The 20363-nt window shown below is 45.0% G+C and overlaps 1 protein-coding gene across 1 annotated transcript in view; it reads left to right on the plus strand.

The window, feature by feature from the left end:
• Positions 1-1210: 1210 nt before the first annotated feature.
• Positions 1211-20363, plus strand: part of GLRX3 (glutaredoxin 3) — a 32578-nt gene continuing 13425 nt past the window's right edge. Inside the window, exons 1-4 of the mRNA XM_047825558.1 lie at positions 1211-1351; positions 8101-8209; positions 17123-17197; positions 17942-18143. Coding sequence (XP_047681514.1) covers positions 1263-1351; positions 8101-8209; positions 17123-17197; positions 17942-18143 — 475 coding nt within the window. The 5' untranslated portion in view covers positions 1211-1262. The remainder of the gene's footprint in view (positions 1352-8100; positions 8210-17122; positions 17198-17941; positions 18144-20363) is intronic.

The raw sequence follows: 20363 nt of genomic DNA on the forward strand, positions 1-20363 counted from the left end.
AGGGGTGATTACTACTGCTTTTTGAAAAAGAATCACTATTGCACATTTCCCTTGTGCATTACAATTTCATTATTTTTAAAATTACAAAGACAGTCCATGTTCTTTGAAAAAATGCAAATGACACTAAGAAGTACATAATGTAAAAAATGAAGGTCTTCCCTTTCACTCTGCTCTTTTGCAGGGGCAAGCTCTCCTAACACTTTGGGGGCACATCCTTCTGAAGAACTTTTTCTATGCTGTGTTCAGCTATAGGTAGTGATGTCATTTCATTTCTTATATTCCTGTTTAATATGGCCATCAGAGTGGGGTACCTGGGTGGCTCAGTCAGATAAGTGTTGGATTCTGGATTTTGGCTCAGGTCATGAGCTTATGGTTTGTGGGTTCGAGCCCTGCGTCCAGCTCTGCGTTGACAGCATGGAGCCTGCTTGGGGTTCTCTCTCTCTCTCTCTCTCTCTCTCAAAAATAAACATAAAAAAACTTTTTAAAAATGGCCATGGGAGTATACACCCTGTTTTGCAACATGGGGTTCCCCTCCTTCTATTGCATTTTTGCATAGTAATCTCTAGGTTTTATTTAAAAAACTTTTTTTTCATTGTAAAATAATTTTGTGCCACGTGCAGTTCTAAGAAATAATACAGAGAGATCCTGTGTACCTTCTCCCCCAAAGAGGACATCTTGCAAAAAAACCATAGTACAAAACCACAACCGGGATGTGCATGATCACACAATCCGCCTCTTTTCTTCAGATTCCCCAGTTTTACTGGAATTCATTTGTGTGTGTATTTTGTCCTATGCAATTTTATGTTTAGGTTTGCATATGTAACTACAGTCAGGATACAAAACAGTTCCTCATGGCTCTCATTGCATTTTAAATAATGTAATTTTCCATTTTCAGTAACATCTATCCCATTCCATCCACACCTTTTAGTTAATTTCATTTTAGATTAAAACGCTATCCTGTGGGACGTCCAGACCTGACTTCACCTGCACTCGCGCACACACCCTCCTCCCGGCTGCTGTAGAACTGTCTGGAAGGTGCGGAGCCTCCGGGAGCGGGTGCCCAGCGAGGCGAGCGTCCGCGATGCCAGGAGCACGCGGGTCAGGCGAGCGGGCGCTCCCCCGGAAGCTCCGCCCCCGGTTCCGTGCACGCCCCAAGCGCAGGCCCGGGGCGGTCCGGGGGCGGGGCTTCCGCGCGCAGTCGCCCGGAGGCCCCGCCCCCGCCGGCCGCCCGCGCTCGATTGCTCTTGTCTGGCGGCTGCAGCATGGCGGCGGGGGCGGCCGAGGCGGCGGCGGCAGTGGTGGAGGTCGGTTCAACCCGGCAGTTTGAGGAGCTGCTGCGCCTCACAGCCAAGTAAGCGGGGCGGCGGGCGGCGGGGCTGAGGGGACGCACGCGGGGGGCGGCCTCCCGGGCGGCGGCCGGCGGCCCCCGGATCCCGAGCCTGGTCTCCGGGCCCGATCCCCGGCTCGGCCCGGACGCCCGGCCTGGCGGCCGCGGGGCGCGGCGGCGCGGCGAGTCGGCCCCGGGGCCGGGGGAGGGGCGCGGAGACCCCGCGGCCGCGTTGCCAGCAGCGGGCGGTTGAAGAGGGCCTAGGGGGTTAGGTGACTCTGCCTCCCTGGAGCCGAGCGGTCGAGACGTGTGCATACTCGGGTAGTGCTCGCGTGTTCCAGCTCACCTGCAGCCGCAGACGGGGATTTCCTGTTTGGGGAGCTGGCCGAGCCGGGGTCTGTGCTGCTTTGGCACACGGCTCCTGGCCCTGGGGACGGTTCCAGAAGGGGACCCGCGGGGCTGCGCGGGATTAGGGGACACCGAACTGGGTGGGCGCGTACGAGTCAGGGCTTCCGGGGCCGCCCCGCGGCGCTCCTGCCGCCTCCCCCCGTGAGCCCTCCGGGGCCTGGGGGTTCTCTGAGCTTCGTACCGCTCTACTGCCGCCGGGTACGGTGGGGGCTCCAGGGCCGGATGGCCGGGGAGCCAGTCCCCAGCCCCGCCACTACCTAGCCTTGTGACCCTTGGGCAGGCTTCATTACCGGGCCTCAGTTTCCTCGACGGTGAGATGGATTCTTAGAGTAGCGGCTCCCTAGGGTTGTGGTGGGTGAAGGGGGCGGTGCGTGTACCCCGCGACCTCGCCTAGCGCGCGGGATCGTCAGCCCGGAGTATTTTCAGTATGGAACAGAGTAGTTGCATGGCGGTCCCAGGCAGTAAGTGCCTGTGGACCCAATTCCGTGGGATTGACACCCCCTCCCCCCCACCCCCGGATTTGATTTAGGGGCAGGTAGTGCCCTGCATGGGAGAGCAAGTGAGACGGGGGAGTTAGGTGCCTGTGTTGGAAATGGAGCAGGGTGAGAATTCCTGCCTGAACTTGTGGCTGGTCATGGGCTGGGGACGTGGCGGAGTCAAAGGTATTGACCAGAACAGCTCTTTTGACTTTTGAGGCTTGCTTGGAAAATTGTTTGGGGTGGGGAGGAAGGAGAAAATAATGACCAATACTCATTGATGAAAGGTGGGTTCTGACTCATCCAGCGCTTGCGTTCAGATTACCGAGGACAGCCAAGGTGGACGCTTCCTGAAAGGACCAGGGCCTGTGCGGGCCTGCCCTCCAGACGTGTTTGAACTTACTATCACCTGAAAAACTGTTTTGCTCTGTGTGTTGCACAGTTTGTTTTTTAGGTTTCATTTTTTATTCATAAAAATCCTTAAAATAGCACAGTCCGTACTGTACCACGTATTCTTGTCGCTGGCCCGCACTTAAAGTGATCCAGGAGACAAGACACCTTTTCCGTAGCGATTAAACAGGCACCTGGGCAATGATGCATGGCATCCAGGAAGGGAATAAATCTGCCGGTTTCAGTGAAAATGGAAGCATTTACGTTATTAAGTAGGGGCGCCTGGGTGGCTCAGTTGGGCCTCAGACGCTTGATCTCCTCCCAGGTCTTGATCTCGGGGCTGTGGGCTTGGGCCCGCGTTGGGCTCCGCGCTGGGCGTGAAGCCTACTTAAAAAAAAAATTAAATAGTACTTGGCATTGTAGTCATTTAAAAATCTGCTTTGTAAACATCACTTCTCAATTTTAAAATTTTACGTGAATTGAACTTTTTGCTTGCGTCGTGTCAGGTGTTTGTAGATCGCTGACACCTCAGCTGGTCTGTGCTGGGCAGAATGTTCATACCCATCTGCAGAGTAATTGAGATTTTGCCCGTGTGTAAAATACTTACCAGTCGAGTATAGGCAGTATTTAATAAAGGGTAGCTGGTGTTGTCTGCAGATGAGGAACTGCAGGAGCAGAACACCTAACGAGAGAGAAACTGCTATTTATCGAGCATCATTTATCCTGCTGATGAAGAACCAAGGTCTGTTACGTTGTCCAAAGTCAGGTTAGTTGGGATTTGAACCTGGTCCTCAAACGGCACACCATGCACACTGGATTACAGACAGAGTACTCTCACCTATAACCTAAGACAGGGCGGCGGCAGCGTTCATGTTTGTTTCCGGTTTATATCCTCATGCTACCAGACCCGGCGTACTTAATTAGAAAGCTAAGCATTTAAATATGAGAATATTGTGGGTAATGTAAAATAACTATTAATACTATCATACTTCTGTGTTTTCAAAACGTTTTCATATTTTTGTTTGATCTTCCCAACATTCCAGGGTATTAGTTATTGCTATTTTATAATTGGGAAGATTCCATGATTAAGACCTAAATTACTCTTCAAAGCCATGTTAGTGATAATGGAATTTAAGTTGTGTAGGTGTACTTTTTTCGTTTTTTTAATTCTTAGAGTATAATTGACACAGTATATTAGTTTCAGGTGTATTATTTATTTTTGCATAGATCAGTTCAATTATAAAGTTTGGTAACATTTTAATTAAGTTATTTTTTAATGTTTATTTGGGGGGGGAGAGAGAGACAGACAGACAGACACAGCACGGGTGTGGGAGGGACAGAGAGGGAGACACAGAATCCGAAGCGGGTTCCAGGCTCTCAGCTGTCAGCACAGAGCCCTATGTGAAGCTCCAACGGGAGCCGTGACATCATGACCTGAGCCGAAGTTGGACGCTTAACCAACTGAGCACCCAGGCGCCCCTTAATTTTTAAAAATACGATCATATTGTGAGCAGTTTTCCATGTCGTAAAAATTCCTTGAAAGATGATTCTTAATGTCTTGATAGTATTTTATTGTTTGGCCATTAAAAAAACTATAGTATTGTTGAAGAATTGATTTTTCTAGTTATTTTCTATAAGATAATGGAAAAGTATTCATATACATAAATCTTTGTCTCTTTAATTACCTCCTTAGGATAGGATAGATACTTGACTGTGTGTAGGAAATTTCTGAAAGGTTGCAGTTTAATATTTACCAGCAGGATATGGAAATGCTTGGCTCTCTCCATGTTTTTGGTCGTGGAATATTATTTAAAAAATCCTTTTCAATTTAGTAGAAAATGGTATCCCAGTTTTTTAAAAATGAGGTATTAACATACACACCATGTAAAATGCACAGATCTTAATAGTTAGGTATGATGAATTTTTATAGTTGTACGTACACAAGTAATCACCATTCACAACAGTATTGAGCCCCAGAATGTTCTTTAGCTCCTTTCCAGTAATCCCCACCGCTGATCCACTTTCTGTCAGTGTAGATTAGTTCTGCCTGTTCTTGGTACTTTATGTAAATGGAGTCTACAGCTGCTGGTTTTTTATGTCTGGGTTGTTTTGCCCAGCATGCTTTCGAGATGCATGTTGTTGCATGGATCTGTCATTAGTTCCTTCTTACTGCTGAGGAGTATTTTATTATATGAATAGACAACAGTTTCTCCAATCTGTAGACATTTGGGTCATTTCCAGTTTTTGGCTATTGTGTCTGAGGCTGTTGTGAACATTCGTGTGCAGGTCCTTTTGTGGGCCTCTTTTCTTTCTCCCCGTCCCCTTAGGCTTTGGAGCCTCCCCAGCATCCTCTGCAGAGGCTCATTCAGAGGTTTTTGAGGGGCAGGTAGATCACTTGTGGCCTGCGTCACACTGGCCAGAGCTCAGTTCTGGGGCCCCAGACAGCTGCAAGTGTAGTCAGGCTGTATGCCCAGGAGGAGAAGGAAATCACACTTGGTGAAACACAGCATAGTCTCTGCCATAGACCCTGAGGCCCACCTACCCACACGTTGGAGCTTCTGAGTTCTGCTGGACACGAGCGATAACCTATTGATTAGGGACCCACAGTATGTCCTTTCCAGCCTTAGGTGGGTCTTTCTTGAGAACATGCTGCTTTCCTCTTGTGTGCCCCCGGGCAGCTCTCCCTTCTGCCTCAGTGCTGTCTGGGACTCAGACCTCCATTTTCCTTTGTTTCAGCAAGTGACACGCTTCCTACTTGGGAAAACAGCATCTCCCCAACTCTCCTACTCTCCCCTCCCCCAACATCTAACATTTATTCCCAGCTTTACCCATTCTGGATTGCTTCACTCCTGACCTGGAGCAGACTGCCCCTTATCTCAAGATGAATTCTTCTCTGCTCTTAGGTTCCCCTCCCCTGCCGCCCCGAGACTTTGCATCCTTAGAAGGCTCTTTTGCCTTCAACCTTTTCCTCTCCACTTGCACTACCCCCTCACAAGATAAACGTGAAGATTTTCTTGTATTAAAAAAAACAGGGGCGCCTGGGTGGCTCAGTCAGTTAAGCGTCCAGTTTAGGCTCATGTCATGATCTCACAGTTTGTGGGTTTGAGCCCTGCATCCGGCTCTGCGCTGACAGTGTGGAGCCTGCTTGGGATTCTCTCTTCACGCTCTCTGTCCCTCCCCCGCTCACATTTTTTCTCTCTCTCGTAGTAAATAAATAAACTAAAAAAAAAAAAAAAAAAAAAAAGCCAATCCCTTGAGCCTGTCTTTGCCTCTGCCTGGGACTCCCCCTGTTTACAGACAGATCTCTTATTAAAGTGTAGATTTCTAGCAACCTGCTTCCTCCTCTTAGGTTCAGTCCCCCACATGCTGCAGTCCGACTTGTGCTTCTGCCGTCCAGCGTTGCTGGTGCCCTGCCACCTGCATCAGATGGTTGTCATTCCTTCCTCCTCCTTCTCTTGACTTCTGTGAGGCCCTTTAACCTTTGAGGGGCACAACAGAATCGAGCCCCAGAATGTTCCATTTAGGCTCCACTTTCTGGTCTACTGCCGGGTTCCTTTTCCTTTGTCTGTCCCAACTCCTGTTGATGAGTCCAGAGGCTCTGACCTCTGTGTTTTTGGAGAGCTTGGTGCCAGCTCTGTTTCTTGATTCCCAAGTCTGTCTGCAGATGAAGCACAGACTTCTTTCCTGAGTTTGAGACCATCACTAGCAGCCCACCAGGTTTCCTCTCCTCTCAGGTTGGCGGCTAGTGTACATGACCCATGCCTGCTGCCACCGCTGGTCATCCATCAGTCAGTGAAACTTGGGAGTCGCTCTAGCTCTTGCTTCTAAGGTCGCCAACCAAATCCTGCCCCTCCTACCTCTGCAATCCCTTTTGTTCTGTTCTCTGACGCTGGATGGGAGGCTCACTCCTCTCTCAGCCGTACTGTTTCACTGGTTTTACAGGCTGCCACTCCTTTGCTTACCCACAGGTTAGTTGCCCTTACTTCCTTTCTCTATGTAACATTTCTTTAAAAATTGTGGGTTTTTTTTTCCTGCTTTTTCACATTTTTTCTGATTGGGGGTGGTTATATTTGAACTTAGAATTCTGTGGAAGGGTGTTTAAGTTCAGTATGAGGATAGACTTAAAAGATATCTTTGGGGCGCCTGGGTGGCGCAGTCGGTTAAGCGTCCGACTTCAGCCAGGTCACGATCTCGCGGTCCATGAGTTCGAGCCCCGCGTCGGGCTCTGGGCTGATGGCTCGGAGCCTGGAGCCTGTTTCCGATTCTGTGTGTCCCTCTCTCTCTGCCCCTCCCCCGTTCATGCTCTGTCTCTCTCTGTCCCAAAAATAAAAAATAAATAAATAGGGGCGCCTGGGTGGCGCAGTCGGTTAAGCGTCCGACTTCAGCCAGGTCACGATCTCGCGGTCCGTGAGTTCGAGCCCCGCGTCGGGCTCTGGGCTGATGGCTCAGAGCCTGGAGCCTGTTTCCGATTCTGTGTCTCCCTCTCTCTCTGCCCCTCCCCCGTTCATGCTCTCTCTCTGTCCCAAACATAAATAAACGTTGAAAAAAAAAAAAAAAAATTTAAAAATAAATAAATAAATAAATAAATAAATAAATAAAAGATATCTTTGCCAAGACAATTTTGTATGAAAGTAGTTGATAAATATACACTGAGATGCCTAAGAACTTAGTCAACAGTTTATTAATCCACTGTCCTGTCTGTTCATACTATCAGTTTTTAGAAAATCTTTTGTAGTATAATGTAAAAAAAGGATGTCGTTGTAAAAAGTAGTTTCTTTTTTTCCCCTTGTTTTCTGCCTGCGTGCCTTCATTTTCAACATTTTATTCCTGTTCCTGTGGTCACAACTATACCTCTGCCTCCACAGTACTGTGCTTAGAAAGTGAATCCTAGAATTTGTAGTGACCATCTATCTGCAGTCCCTTTTCAGAGACATCGTGCAGACATCTAGTTTCCGCCTTTCCTAAGGATCTGAGAACATGATTGATTTATAGGACTGTGAGTTGAGATGGATGAATATTTAGAACCACTTCGTATGAAGTAAGTCTTCACTCAAGAGATACCATTGACTTGAAAGTTCATCCGAAAGATTATCAAGACCTTGCAAGCCTTCCATTTCAGTCTTTGTTTAATACAACTAAATTGTAGCAGTACAAAAGCAATTCAGGCAGTTCTTGTACAGGTTTTTTGGTGATAGAATTGAATATATATACATATCTCCTTATTTTTTTTTTTCAACGTTTTTATTTATCTTTGGGACAGAGAGAGACAGAGCATGAACGGGGGAGGGGCAGAGAGAGAGGGAGACACAGAATCGGAAACAGGCTCCAGGCTCCGAGCCATCAGCCCAGAGCCCGACGCGGGGCTCCAACTCACGGACCGCGAGATCGTGACCTGGCTGAAGTCGGACGCTTAACCGACTGCGCCACCCAGGCGCCCCAATATCTCCTTATTTTTAAAGACACCTTAGCTTTAAAACATTGCGTTTTGTTGATTTCTAGGTCCCTCCTCGTGGTCCATTTTTGGGCGCCATGGGCTCCGCAGTGTGCTCAGATGAACGACGTGATGGCGGAGTTGGCCAAAGAGCACCCTCAAGTTTCATTTGTGAAGGTATTGTATTTCCAGTGTCGCATCTTTTGTGAGCTTAATTCTGACTTATGATGCAGACTGCATTTTACTAACGTAAGGGAGGAGGGGTGTGGGATTCTACATTTATAGTTGGTGCGTGTGTTATTTTTGCAGCAGGTTATTCTTAAAAATCTTAAAATTGCTTCGCATTTCTCAAGTACCGAGTAGCATAACAATCACCATACTTTCCCTGCCACATGCTGGGTAGATTGCAGGATGGGCAGCGGGGATGTTTGTGAACAGAAGCAGACTAGATCATTCAGTGTGGGCCATTGTGGTTTTAGTACGGTAAAAATACTAACAGAGCTTGCTTCATTGAAGAGCAGGGTGTGACGTGCCAAGTGATTGGAGAAAGGGTGTGTGAGGCGGCTGGGAACCCGGGGAACGGAAAGAAGCTGCTATCTGGGATCTGGGGTCAGGTAAATGCAGACCCATAGGAGAAACCGAAAAGCTTTGCTGACCTGTTTAGGAAGCAGAGAAGGAGGGAATCTGGTGTCTCTCTGGCTTGCCTTGTTTTCACCCAGCTTTGCATGCTCTAGTTCCTAGTTTGTGTCTCGGGTGGGCACGTACTAGGAAGTGATAGTTGAGGCTGTGGATTAGCTACTTGGTTTAGCACATTTAATGCTGTCATTCAGGACTTAGTACTGGTTGAAACAACAAAGCCACAGTAGAGAAGCCGAGAATCTCAGAAGTGAAACCCTGGTTTCAGAAACTTGAATCCTTCAGATTTAAAGAAACAAGAAAGACCAAAGCCTTATTTTATGAAACCAGAATTTGTGAGTTCAGGGGACATGTTTAGCAAATATACCCACATGTGGGGTTAAAAGTGAACATCTCTATTTTCCGCTTTGTGTATCAACTGAAAACAGAATTCTGAAGGCTAATTCATCTGTGTAACAGGAGATAAAACTTTCAGGCAGTTTCTGTACAGATAAGTGTGCTTTGAATGGTGTTGCAGTTAGATGTCTCAAAATCACAACAGCGTGAAAGGTGTACAACGCGAAGCTCCCCTGCACCTCCCCCCCCCCCCCCCCCCCCCCCCGCTGTCCTGCCCTATAAAGAAGGGGCTGCCTGTGTTAATTTTGCATGAATCCTTTCAGTGTTTTCTTTTTTTTTTTTTTTTTTTAATGAAGATAGAGCAAATATAGAAGTAATAGCTAGCTTTTTAAAATTTAAGGACTTACTTAAAATTCCAATGAAATGTGTAAATGTAACCTTAGAATATAACCCTAAAATGTCCAGTATAAATAATAGAAGGAGACATTAAAACTGCATGTTTGGTCAGTGATAAAAGATAATGATTACAGGTGGAATGAATGATTAAACATTTCAATCATACGATTAATCAAGATGATGGTAATTGTTGCAAGTCTGCTTTTATGTGTATAATGTTACAGGTTTAGGTGACACATTGTTCTGAGCTGCCATCTGAATGGTTTATTTAAAGAGACTATAGAATTACTTCTCACATTGGTACCACACTTGGCTGGGAGATTTTAAGTTGTTCAAGTGCTTAAGTGTCTTGCCAGGCGTTGGAAGTCCTGGTCTGCTGGGGATGCCTGAACCCTACTGCACCCCCCTCTCGGGGGTAGGGGGTGGCGCTAGGTGGGGCAGTTCTCCCAGGAGTCATTACTTTCTGAAAATTCACTCTGTGGAGTAGTTGGTCTTTAAATGGCAGGGATAACCTGCAGTGGACTTTGTAAGGTAGGTAATTTAATTGGTGAGCAAATAAGAAGTAAAATATTTGAGAGGTCTGTTGGCATTCCCCAGTAAGAGAGGGTGCAGTTCATTTTAAAATAACTGTCTTTTGTTACTGAGAGCTTTTTGAACAGTCTAGGGAAGGGAACTGATGTTCTGCTCTGTGTCTTTTAATTTGATTTCTTAGTTTTTTTTGTTTGTTTTTTGACTGCCAACAGTCTGGCATTTTTGACTTGTGAATTATAGAGATCAGTCCATTTTATAACTTAGATTTCCAAAATCATCATGTAGGTGATCTCGAGCATAATGTTTTTAATACTTAATTTTTTTTTCTTTTTTTTTTTTTTTTTTTACTGTTTGTTTATTTTGAGCGACACACAGAGCATAAGCAGGGGAGGGGCAGAGGGAGGGAGATGCAGAATCTGAAGCAGGGTCCAGGCTCCAGGCTCCAAGCTGTCAGCAGAGCCCGACGCGGGGCTGGAACCCATGAACCGTGAGATGGTGACCTGAGTCAAAGTTGGACGCTTAACCGACTGAGCCCCCCAGGCGCCCCTTTAATACTTTGAGTGTAGAGTTTTGTGACCACCACCAGTTTCTTGTTTTGTAGACAATGGGAAAGTAATACCTGAGAAAAGTTAGCGTACGTTTTGGTCCGAATTAGTCTGTGTTCACTGGAACAGGTTGTTGAAAGGCAGGACTCTCACATTTATTGCACGTGAACGAACACCCTCCTTCCTGTACTGATGGGCTGGTGATGAAGTGCACGCACGCTCCTTGGCACCATGTCTATGCCCGTGCCTTGCGGTGATTCACTGCTGCGCATTGGCTGCCCCATCTAGCCCGAACCCAAGGCTCTGGGCCCCACAGGAGGTTCGCACGCCTCCAAGGCCTTCGAGAAGACATAGGAGTCGCTCTTATTGCCCAAAGTCTTACTGAAAACTTAACATTTGTTCAGAGTAAAATTAAATGGCTAATTAAGATGTTACATGTCCTTGCTTTTCAAAATGTGTAAAGTCAGTTTGTTAACTCTTTGCCTTTAAATTTTTTAATTTTGTTTTTTTCATTTATTGTTTTTTTAATGTTTTTATTTATTTTTGAGACAGAGAGAGACAGAGCATGAGCAGGGGAGGGACAGAGAGAGAGGGAGACACAGAATCGGAAGCAGGCCTCCAGGCTCCGAGCTGTCAGCACAGAGCCCGATGAGGGGGAGGGGGCTCGAATCCACAGACTGTGAGATCATGACCCGAGCCGAAGTCAGACGCTCAACCGACTGAGCCACCCAGGCGCCCCAACTCTTTGCCTTTAAAACGGGAATACACGTTTATTGTTTACTCCCTTGTTTGGTAGATAGAATCTTTCAAGGTCTAGGGTGTGGTAGTGGGGTGGGAAGGAGCGAGAACAGCATAAGGCTCCTTGTGATGGTGTAGTTGGGTACCAGTAGTTCTATTCGAGGTCCGAGTCAAATTCGTCTTTTCGTAGAGTGGCTGTTCATTTTTTTTTATTTTACGTTTGGTTTTATTGTGATTTAAATTATTAATTGAAATATTTTATTCAATTTGTTACATTAAATTTAGTATTTTTTTTTCTTCAAATGAGAATTGTGTATTTTTAAGGTGTGCAACATGATGATTCAAATCGAATCCATTTTATATGAAGTCTCCCATGTACCCCTGTGGCTTTTTTTTTTTTCCCCCATCTCCAAACTCAGTCTGTGCCTGTGGCTCAACGATTAGAGGATATGTTGTACTTTTGTCTGTTCTGTCGTTTAGTCCTATTTCGTTTGGCTTCTTGAGTGGGTGGTGGGATATTTGAAGTAGAGACCTGTACCTTACCTTGTTTTCATTGTTTTATTGCTTCCCTTTGTGTCATTCATTGGCTTCCATCTCCTATGCCAGCCTCCCCCACCCCTCTTCCAGCTTGGTACCCTGACTCAATTAAGCCGTGGTACTCATTTTATCATATAAGGCACTTCGGTACATAAAATCTCAAAGGCAAGCTTATTGGCCACCTGGTTGGTGAGGTTTTGTGCTACTGTATTTCATTTAGTAGTAATCTCATTTGCATAGTTCCTGCCGAACTTGAATTTTACGTCCATTGTAACTTCAGATATGAAGGCAAAGGGTATAGGAGTTAGATACTTAAATTTGTATTTTTTGATTCTTAAAAAAATAGGAATTGTTATAATTTGATTCTTGAATGCACAAGCATCTTAAAATACAGCTCACAGTTCAGTTTCTAAGGGTCTCTAAAATCAGTATAGATAATTTCTGTGTGGTTATAGAAATGTTCAATTCTAAATGTCTGTTCAGTTAGTATTTGTAAACAGACGATGTAGGGTCATCTCCAGAAGGGTGCCAGCCAGCTGTGTAACTAGGTACCACTTAGCTGAATTCCTGTTTTTCAGTGTCAGAGAATACTGACCAGTTTATTTGGCATCTTAGAGAACGTATGTAGGGTTCCATTTTTGGAGAACTCTAAAAATGCCTCTCAGATAATTCAAGTAGAATTGCTAAATCTTAAAAATATCCTAGTTTTGGGGCGCCTGGGTGGCGCAGTCGGTTGAGCGTCCAACTTCAGCCAGGTCACGATCTCGCGGTCCGGGAGTTCGAGCCCCGCGTCGGGCTCTGGGCTGATGGCTCAGAGCCTGGAGCCTGTTTCCGATTCTGTGTCTCCCTCTCTCTCTCTCTGCCCCTCCCCTGTTCATGCTCTGTCTCTCTCTGTCCCAAAAATAAATAAACGTTGAAAAAAAAAATCAAAAAAAAAATATCCTAGTTTTTATTTATGCTGCCTTGGTAATTAAAAAAAAAATTTAACAATTAGCAGTTCATTAGCCATTCCTGGGCTACGTTTGGTAAAGGTCTTTTAAAAAGCTATCAAAAACATGAAAGATCTATTTGGACAAGGAATTTTACTTGGAAAGGTTTTCCTTTAATATCACAAGTCACAGAGTTAGAAAGAAGCCTCTTTTTGATGTTGAACAAAATATTCCTGAATGTCAGGTTTAATTGTTCTCTCCTCAGCCTTGGGGATCAGTGCCACACTGGCCAGTGGTCACTCCCGTTGTTGGCTTAGCAATAGTGACCACCATTTATTCAGTATTGTGTCAAAATTTATTTACCCAACACTTACAGGCCACTACTATGCTAGTCACTGGGGGTACACAACAATAGGGTAATCGGGTAACATTATCAAGGTAATTTCAGAGAATAATTCTGAAAGGAAAGAAATCGGGTGTGGAAGAAGAGAACCTGGGCTGATGGGTGCTTTATTCCGGGTCTCGCTGGAGAGCTGCATCTAGTAAGAGCTGGAAAATGAAAAGGAGCTGTCCTTGGAGAGCCAGGACAAACTTTTAGGCTGTGGATTAGCAAGTGAGTACTGCTGGAGGGCCTGGCCTGCATATGGGCCACCGGTGGGGCCAGTGAAGGGGGAGAGGGTATGGCAGGAGGCTGGAAGGGGAGGCAACAGCCACATGACCTGTGGGCACTGGTGGAGTTTGGGTTTTATTTTGAGTGCAGTGGAAGTGACACATCAGTTTCTGGTTTTAAGCGCTTACCTGGCTGTCCTGTGGGGAGTGGGTTGAAGTGGCGGAAGGATGCAGACTGGAAGCAAGTACGCACGTTAGGAGGCTATTTCACAGGCCAGGTAAGAGATGCCTTGGACACTGGTGGCAAGGGAGCATCGAAATGACGTCATGGTCTGATTTGGCTTGTATTTTGGAGGGGGAACCCAGAAGACCTGTTAACGGGTTGGATGTCGGGTGAGGGAAATGGAGTAACCAAAGTTGTCTTCCTTTTGATTGGATCACTGGCTGGATGAAAGAAGACAGATGCCCTGGGGAGGAACAGGCTTGGTGGGAAATGCCTGGTAGAGATCCACATGCAGATGTCAAGTGTGTGGCTTGGAGCTGAGCGGGGAGGTCTGGCCTGGATACAACTTGGGCGTTGTCGCCATATTGGGTGTTTCTTAGATGAGGCCGCTCAGGGAGGATGAGCGTAAATAAGAGAAGTGCACTCAGAGCCAAGTCCTGGATGTGCCAGCCGTGGAGAGGTTGGCCAGATGTGAGGGAAGAAGCCAAAGAGACTGAGTCATGAGAGTTATAGGACAAACAAAACAAAACATGGAAGGCCAAGTGAAGGGTATCATGAGAAGGTGGGTGCGGTCGTACTAATGATACTGAAAGCTCAGTAACATGATGAACAAAGAGTAACCGTTGGCTTTGGTGAAATGGTAGCTTGGCGGTGTAGAGAGGAGCTTGGCTCTGGAGCTACACTGCCCTCCTCCACTGCTCACCATTGTTGGAATCTTGGCTGAGTTACCTAACCTCCTTAAATTCCAGTTTCTTCTGTTAGTTACGTGTAATGACAGCATCTACGATCGTGCGGATTAAATGGCTCAGTATACAAACTGCACTTAGAACAGTGTCTGGCTTAGATTAATCATAGCTGTCAGCCATTACCATCATAGTGGTCTTTGGTGACCCTCTAGAGAGGGAGTTCCCTACCTCTGCAGTTAACCTTGCTGTGGTAACAGCTCCCTGCCTCTCCTCACCCGACTGCACACGGGAAGGGTCTGAGTTTGAGAGTCATGGTTCAGGAAGTAGATGGTTCCCAACAAAGGCATTCTGTCTGAAATTCCATTCTGGAAACGTTCGTGTTTGGTGAGGGCTAAAGTCATGTATAAATCCTATCTTTGAAATTTAATCTTTCTTTTTGATCGATAGAGTAGAAAAAGTTTACCGTAGTATAGTGAAAAAAAGCATAGGTTTTGTAGTCAGTCTTGGGTTTATTTCTCAGCTCTCCTACCCAGTGACTGTGTGTTTTGGGACAAGTTACATCTTTACCTAGCCCCCTGTAAGGTTGAGATGATAATGTACCATACACTTTTCCAGGTGTTAAGTAGTTTAGGCAATTGAATGCAAAGAGCCTGTCGTGGTTTATGGCACCAAGTAGGTTTTCCATGAAAGATAGCTATTATTGACAGCCGTTGGTCTTTTCTGAATGCAGCTCACTTTTCAGTATTTATTTATTTTCTATTTTCATTGATAGAACTGTCATGTTGCTTTACATCCAATAAAAATGTTTCCAGAGAATTTTACTGCTGCAGAGGTTTTAGGGCCTCAGATAACCCTTGATGTTCTGGGAGAATGGCTGTGCCTTTAGTGACAGTCCTGGCCCCTGCTCTGGGAGGATTTGTTTGTCACCACTGCCTTTGTCTTACGAAGAAGATGTCATCTCGCTGGGAGCGATTTTGAGGAGAGGTGCTTGTGGTGATCCTCCTGGCTTTAGGAATTTCAAGAGGATGATTTGCTTCCTAGAAGAATTGTCACTAAGGGAGACCCTTGGAAACCAGCAGGAATATGAGAAGAGGTCAACTTTAAGCAGCACAGAGGAATGTGTTTTTATGATTCCCGATGTTGCCTGTTTTGGTTTGGTTTAAGACCATAGTATCTTGTTTGCGCTGAGTATTGCCCCCTTTCTATTATTAAAAAAAAATTTTTTTTTTAATGTTTGTTTATTTTTGAGAGAGCTAGAGCATGAGCGGGTCAGGGGCAGAGACAGGGAGACACGGAATCAGAAGCAGTCGCCAGGCTCCCGGCTCACAGAGCCCAACGCGGGCTCGAACTCACAGACTGTGAGATCATGACCTGAGCCGAAGTCGGATGCTCAACCTACTGAGCCACCCAGGTGCCCCTTAGCACTGCCCCTTTTTAAAATTTGTGTTATTTTGCTGTTAGAATCCAGTTGTACCAAAGATAGGGATCGTAACTGAGCCTCACCCGGTGCCGGTGTGTGCCGGGCACTCCAGGGGTATTATTTGCAAGAGAAAATCACGAGCTGCCCTAGTCATCGCCTTCTCTGCTGTTTTTTGCTTTGAGTGTGCAATTGTATGAAAGAAAACGGCACAGAAGTTTTCAGAACTTTCAGAAAGCGTGTTCTACGTAGTGGTCTCCAAATGCTTTGTCTTCTCTCTGTTCATTTTTCTTAGTTTATTGGACAGTTGATGTTGACTTGAAACATATATAATTTTCACGTTAATACATTTTGAAAGATGAAGGTAATTAAAAATATATGTCTAAAGGGCGTTTTAAAGAAATAAAGTAGTAAAAGAGCACCCGGGAACGTGTGAGACAGAAGATAGAAACCAAAGACGAATGACTGTGCCTCCCACTTACCGTCCAGGTTCATTTGGATAGATGGATGCTGGGTTGGGGAAGGCTCTAGATAAGAGTAGTGTTTCAAGCCCAGTGGAAACCTTCTCTTCCTGGAAAAATACAGGATACATATTTTTAACTCTTTTAACAGTAAAATTTATCAATAAATTTTATTTCCTACAGGTATAATGTGAATTCAGATTTTTATTGGTTTTAAAAAGTTTATATTAAATTGAAAGTCCTGTGAGGGAAGGATACAATATTGTGTCTTAGTTTCTCTCAAAGTGTATTGTTTACAAAATCCTGCACATAAATAGCCTTACAGGAACTGTGTTCTAATTATTTAGAAATTGAGTTGTGTAAAATTCATATGTCAGGTAACACATCGTGTCTCGTTGAGGGGCCTCAAGGAAATCATCAAGCAGAATGCAGTCATCTTATTGAAAATGCATTTAAATGTATGAATAGACCCAGAAGTAGATAACCTAGCAAGATCTCTGCCTAGTGTCCGGCAGCCTTGCAGGGGTTAAAAGTAAAATTTATCAGACATCAATAGTTTATTGAAGAAATACTCCTTTTTGCTTCATAATTTGCAGAAGGCTGCAACTGTCAGTCGTGATGTACTGCCTCTTGAAATTAGTCAATAGAGCAAACAGCAAGAATTGCTGTGGGCAGAAAATAAGCACTGTAATCATGACATAACTGGGGTCAGTGATTTATGGATTTCAATATAGTAGTAGCTGCATATGATTGAAAATTTACTAGGTCACTAGTGCACCAAAAATTTTATTCACAGCCTCCAGGCATCTTTTGAAATGTGCAACAAAATAAAAACCTCTGAACCTGTTTTGACACTGCAGACTCAGTGGATGACACACCAGCCCAGTGAGTCTCATTTAAATGTAAATGTGTCATAAACTTTTGTACCAGACTCTTTAGAAACATCACCTACTTGAAGGGATGCTGCATGTGAATCTGGCAGACATATTGAAGTCGTAAAAAAGGACCTTTTCATAATCAAGCTTTATATTCTTTTGTTTTTAAAGTTGGAAGCTGAAGCCGTTCCTGAAGTATCTGAAAAATACGGGATTAGTTCTGTTCCCACCTTTCTGTTTTTCAAGGTAAGGATAAGGACGCACAGGAGATCCTGCATCTGTAGTGGGCCAGGGGGCTGAATCTTGGTTCCTTTACCCCTTTCCCTGATCCGTGAACGTTAGACACTCGGTTGTTCCTGGCTTTGCCCCGTCTTCTTGTAGTCTCCTTGTTTGCATTGATGCTAAAGCTTGGCCTGGGGCATCCTGCAGAAGTGATATGGGCCATGTAGAGGACCAGCAACCAGAATTGGAGCTTCTGGAGAACAATCCAGATACTTGGCTATAGCCGCAAAATGTCCCCTCCGTTGGGTAGAAGTTGGTTGCTTAGGGCATGTGCCTGGACATAATGGAACATCTGGCCGGTCCTGGTTTGATTAATGACTCTCTCAGGAAGCAGGTGCAAATCTGTGCTTCAGGGCACCCCTGAGTGTCCCCACAGTTCCTCCAAGTACTGCATTTGTACTTAGTAACAGATTAATCCCCACGAGGGTGGAGGAAATCTTTTCTCTTTAAGGTTGGACCCTGATCTGGTTTGAGTTTGAGGTGTAGCGATGTTTTCCTAGTATGTTCCCAAAAGGGGGATGAAAGAAAACAGTTACATATTTCTAAAATGGAGATGCATTCCGCCAATTGGTAATCAGAGTTTTAAAAACTCACCTAATAGTAAGTAGTGTCGACCTCTTTAAAAATCAGCTAGAGCTGTGGATTCGTGCTTGTTATAATTTTGGAGCTTTATGCCGCACGTATTTTAAATGACTTTTTTAACTTTAGAATTCTCAGAAAATTGACCGATTAGATGGTGCACACGCCCCAGAGTTGACCAAAAAAGTTCAGCGACACGCATCTAGCGGCTCCTTCCCACCCAGCGGTAATGAGCATCCTAAAGAAGACCTCAACCTGCGCCTGAAGAAACTAACTCACGCTGCCCCTTGCATGTTGTTTATGAAGGGGACTCCTCAGGAGCCCCGCTGTGGTAAGAAGCTGCTTTCACACGGACGCGAGCAGAGTGGGCTCCACCGGCGTGGGGTGCGGCTGGGTGGGCGTGCTCTGGTCCTGCCACACCGTCCCTCCTTCGCCTGTGTGGAGACAGCTTTAGGAAATCCAGAAGGTCCTAATTCCCGCTGACACTCTGTATTGAGGTGGTGAGAATCTGTTTTGCACCACAGACACAGAGAATTTCAGAACGCAGAGGCTTCTTAGAAGTCATCCAGTTGAAGATTTTTGTTTATGTAACAAGCACCCAGAGACGGAAAGCCACTCAGCTTACCGGGAGCAGAGTTGGGAGGGCACTGCTGTTGTGTGAATGGGCTTTTGTCTGTTCAGTTCTTTTTGCTGTTGATGGTTTCCTGTCTCTCTTGGGAGTCTCTTTTTATTCACCTTGCCCAGATAGAGTGGTTTAAAAATTTTCAGAATTTTGGTGGTGGTTCTGTGTCTCCCCCCGTACCTTGGCCTTCCCTGTTGTCGCACATCGAATTATGCGACTAGTGTTCAACTAGTGCTGTCATTTCCAGTTTATAGGTGCTCTTGTTTTCCGTGTGTGTATACACCCACCCACCTACCCCCCCCCCACACATACACATACACATACACATACACATATACATATACATATACATGTATATATACGCTTGTAATTTTCTCCTGAAGTAAGTTTTAGGGTTTATTTGACCCCTCTGGTATTGGGTTTGTGTTATTTTCTTTTTACTATGCCTAGTACAACATTATTCTGCTTCATAATTGAGCATTTAATGCCTTTTGATGATGCTGTTGAGAATCAGTTTGTTTCAACTATACAGGGGGGAATTTTTTTCAGATAGGTGGCAGTAAAATTGAGTGTGCTGTTGGTAAGATTACTGCATGTCCAGTGTGACTTTATAAAAATAACCTAGCTTCTAGCATAGCTTTAATTGTGAATTCTTCCCTATATGGTTAGCAAATTACATGTTAGGTTCTGAAAAAGTCCAGTTTTAAAGATAAAGTTTCATGTTGAGTCCCATCTTAAAACGATAAAAGGCTCCTTTAGCTCTCACTTCTACTTGAAAAATTTCCTTGCTGGCATTTACGTGTCCAAGGATGCTTGCTGTTTAGATGTTGAAAAGCAAACTCTGTCTCTACCAGAGTTAACTCCAGGTAGCAAGAGTCAGTCTCTGTTGTGGTTGTTTGTTTTTAATAGAGGTTGTGGCTGGTTTACTTTCCCCTATCAGGCAGGAGAATCCTTTCTGGTGCTTTTTGTGGTGACCTAATAACAAGGACTTACAACGTGAGTCTGACGGGGTTTGTTCAGTGCCTTCACTGAAATGTGACGAGTAGTGGAACTGGCTGTCACGTGGATGCCCCTGAATGACAGGTTCCCACGTAGGAAACCTGCAGTAAAGCCGATACAGTGCTCTCTTCTTTGGGTTCGAACAGGACCGTCCTCTCACTCTTTTCTGAGTGGTGACCTCACCAGATCGGCAGGTGGTAAAACCCGCAGCTTGGGGAAGGTGTGCTGAGGCAGCAGGGGGAAGCACAGTGGCCGGGGGTCACAGCAGGGGGGCTGCAGCCCAGTGCCACCCTTGGTGACGTAGGTACAGGTCAGTGACCCTTTCTGTGCCTTTGGTCCTTCCTTTGGTGGCATTGGGGTTGGAGCCAGTCTTGGGGATCCTTTTCAAATCAGATGTTGTATGATTATTCAAATAAATTAGAATTACCCTGAGGAATAACCATTTTTCTGCTTACCTCTTCATTAGACTTAACTTATAATGCATTTCTAGTCATTTGTATGTTAACTGGCATTTAGAAGAGTGTATAAAAAGCAAGTTAGAGTAAAAAAGGAAGCTTTCAAACATTTTGGAACAATCTGATAAGCATAATTACATCTAGATAATAAGAGATGTAATTGGGGAATTCAAACAAGATTTTTAGATATATGTAATTTAACAGGTACGGTTTCATTTCAAACAAGTACTTGCTTTATTCTTTATAATTTTTGTAACTATGTTTTTGACAAGTTTTTCTGTTTCCTGAGGTCTTGATTTGTGTAACAGCATGTCTTGGTATCAAATATAGTAAGTAAGTGACGTATGGGAAATAGATCATTTTAGAATGTTGGTATTCTTTAATAAAACCTCTATTCAGGGATCAGTTAGAAGGTGCCTTTCTTGTGCCTGTACCCTGCCACTTCCTTCATTGATGCTCCTCTGGCTCTGTGTCC

This window comes from Prionailurus viverrinus, chromosome D2 (assembly GCF_022837055.1).
Source record: "Prionailurus viverrinus isolate Anna chromosome D2, UM_Priviv_1.0, whole genome shotgun sequence".
NCBI classification, from domain to species: Eukaryota; Metazoa; Chordata; class Mammalia; order Carnivora; family Felidae; genus Prionailurus; species Prionailurus viverrinus.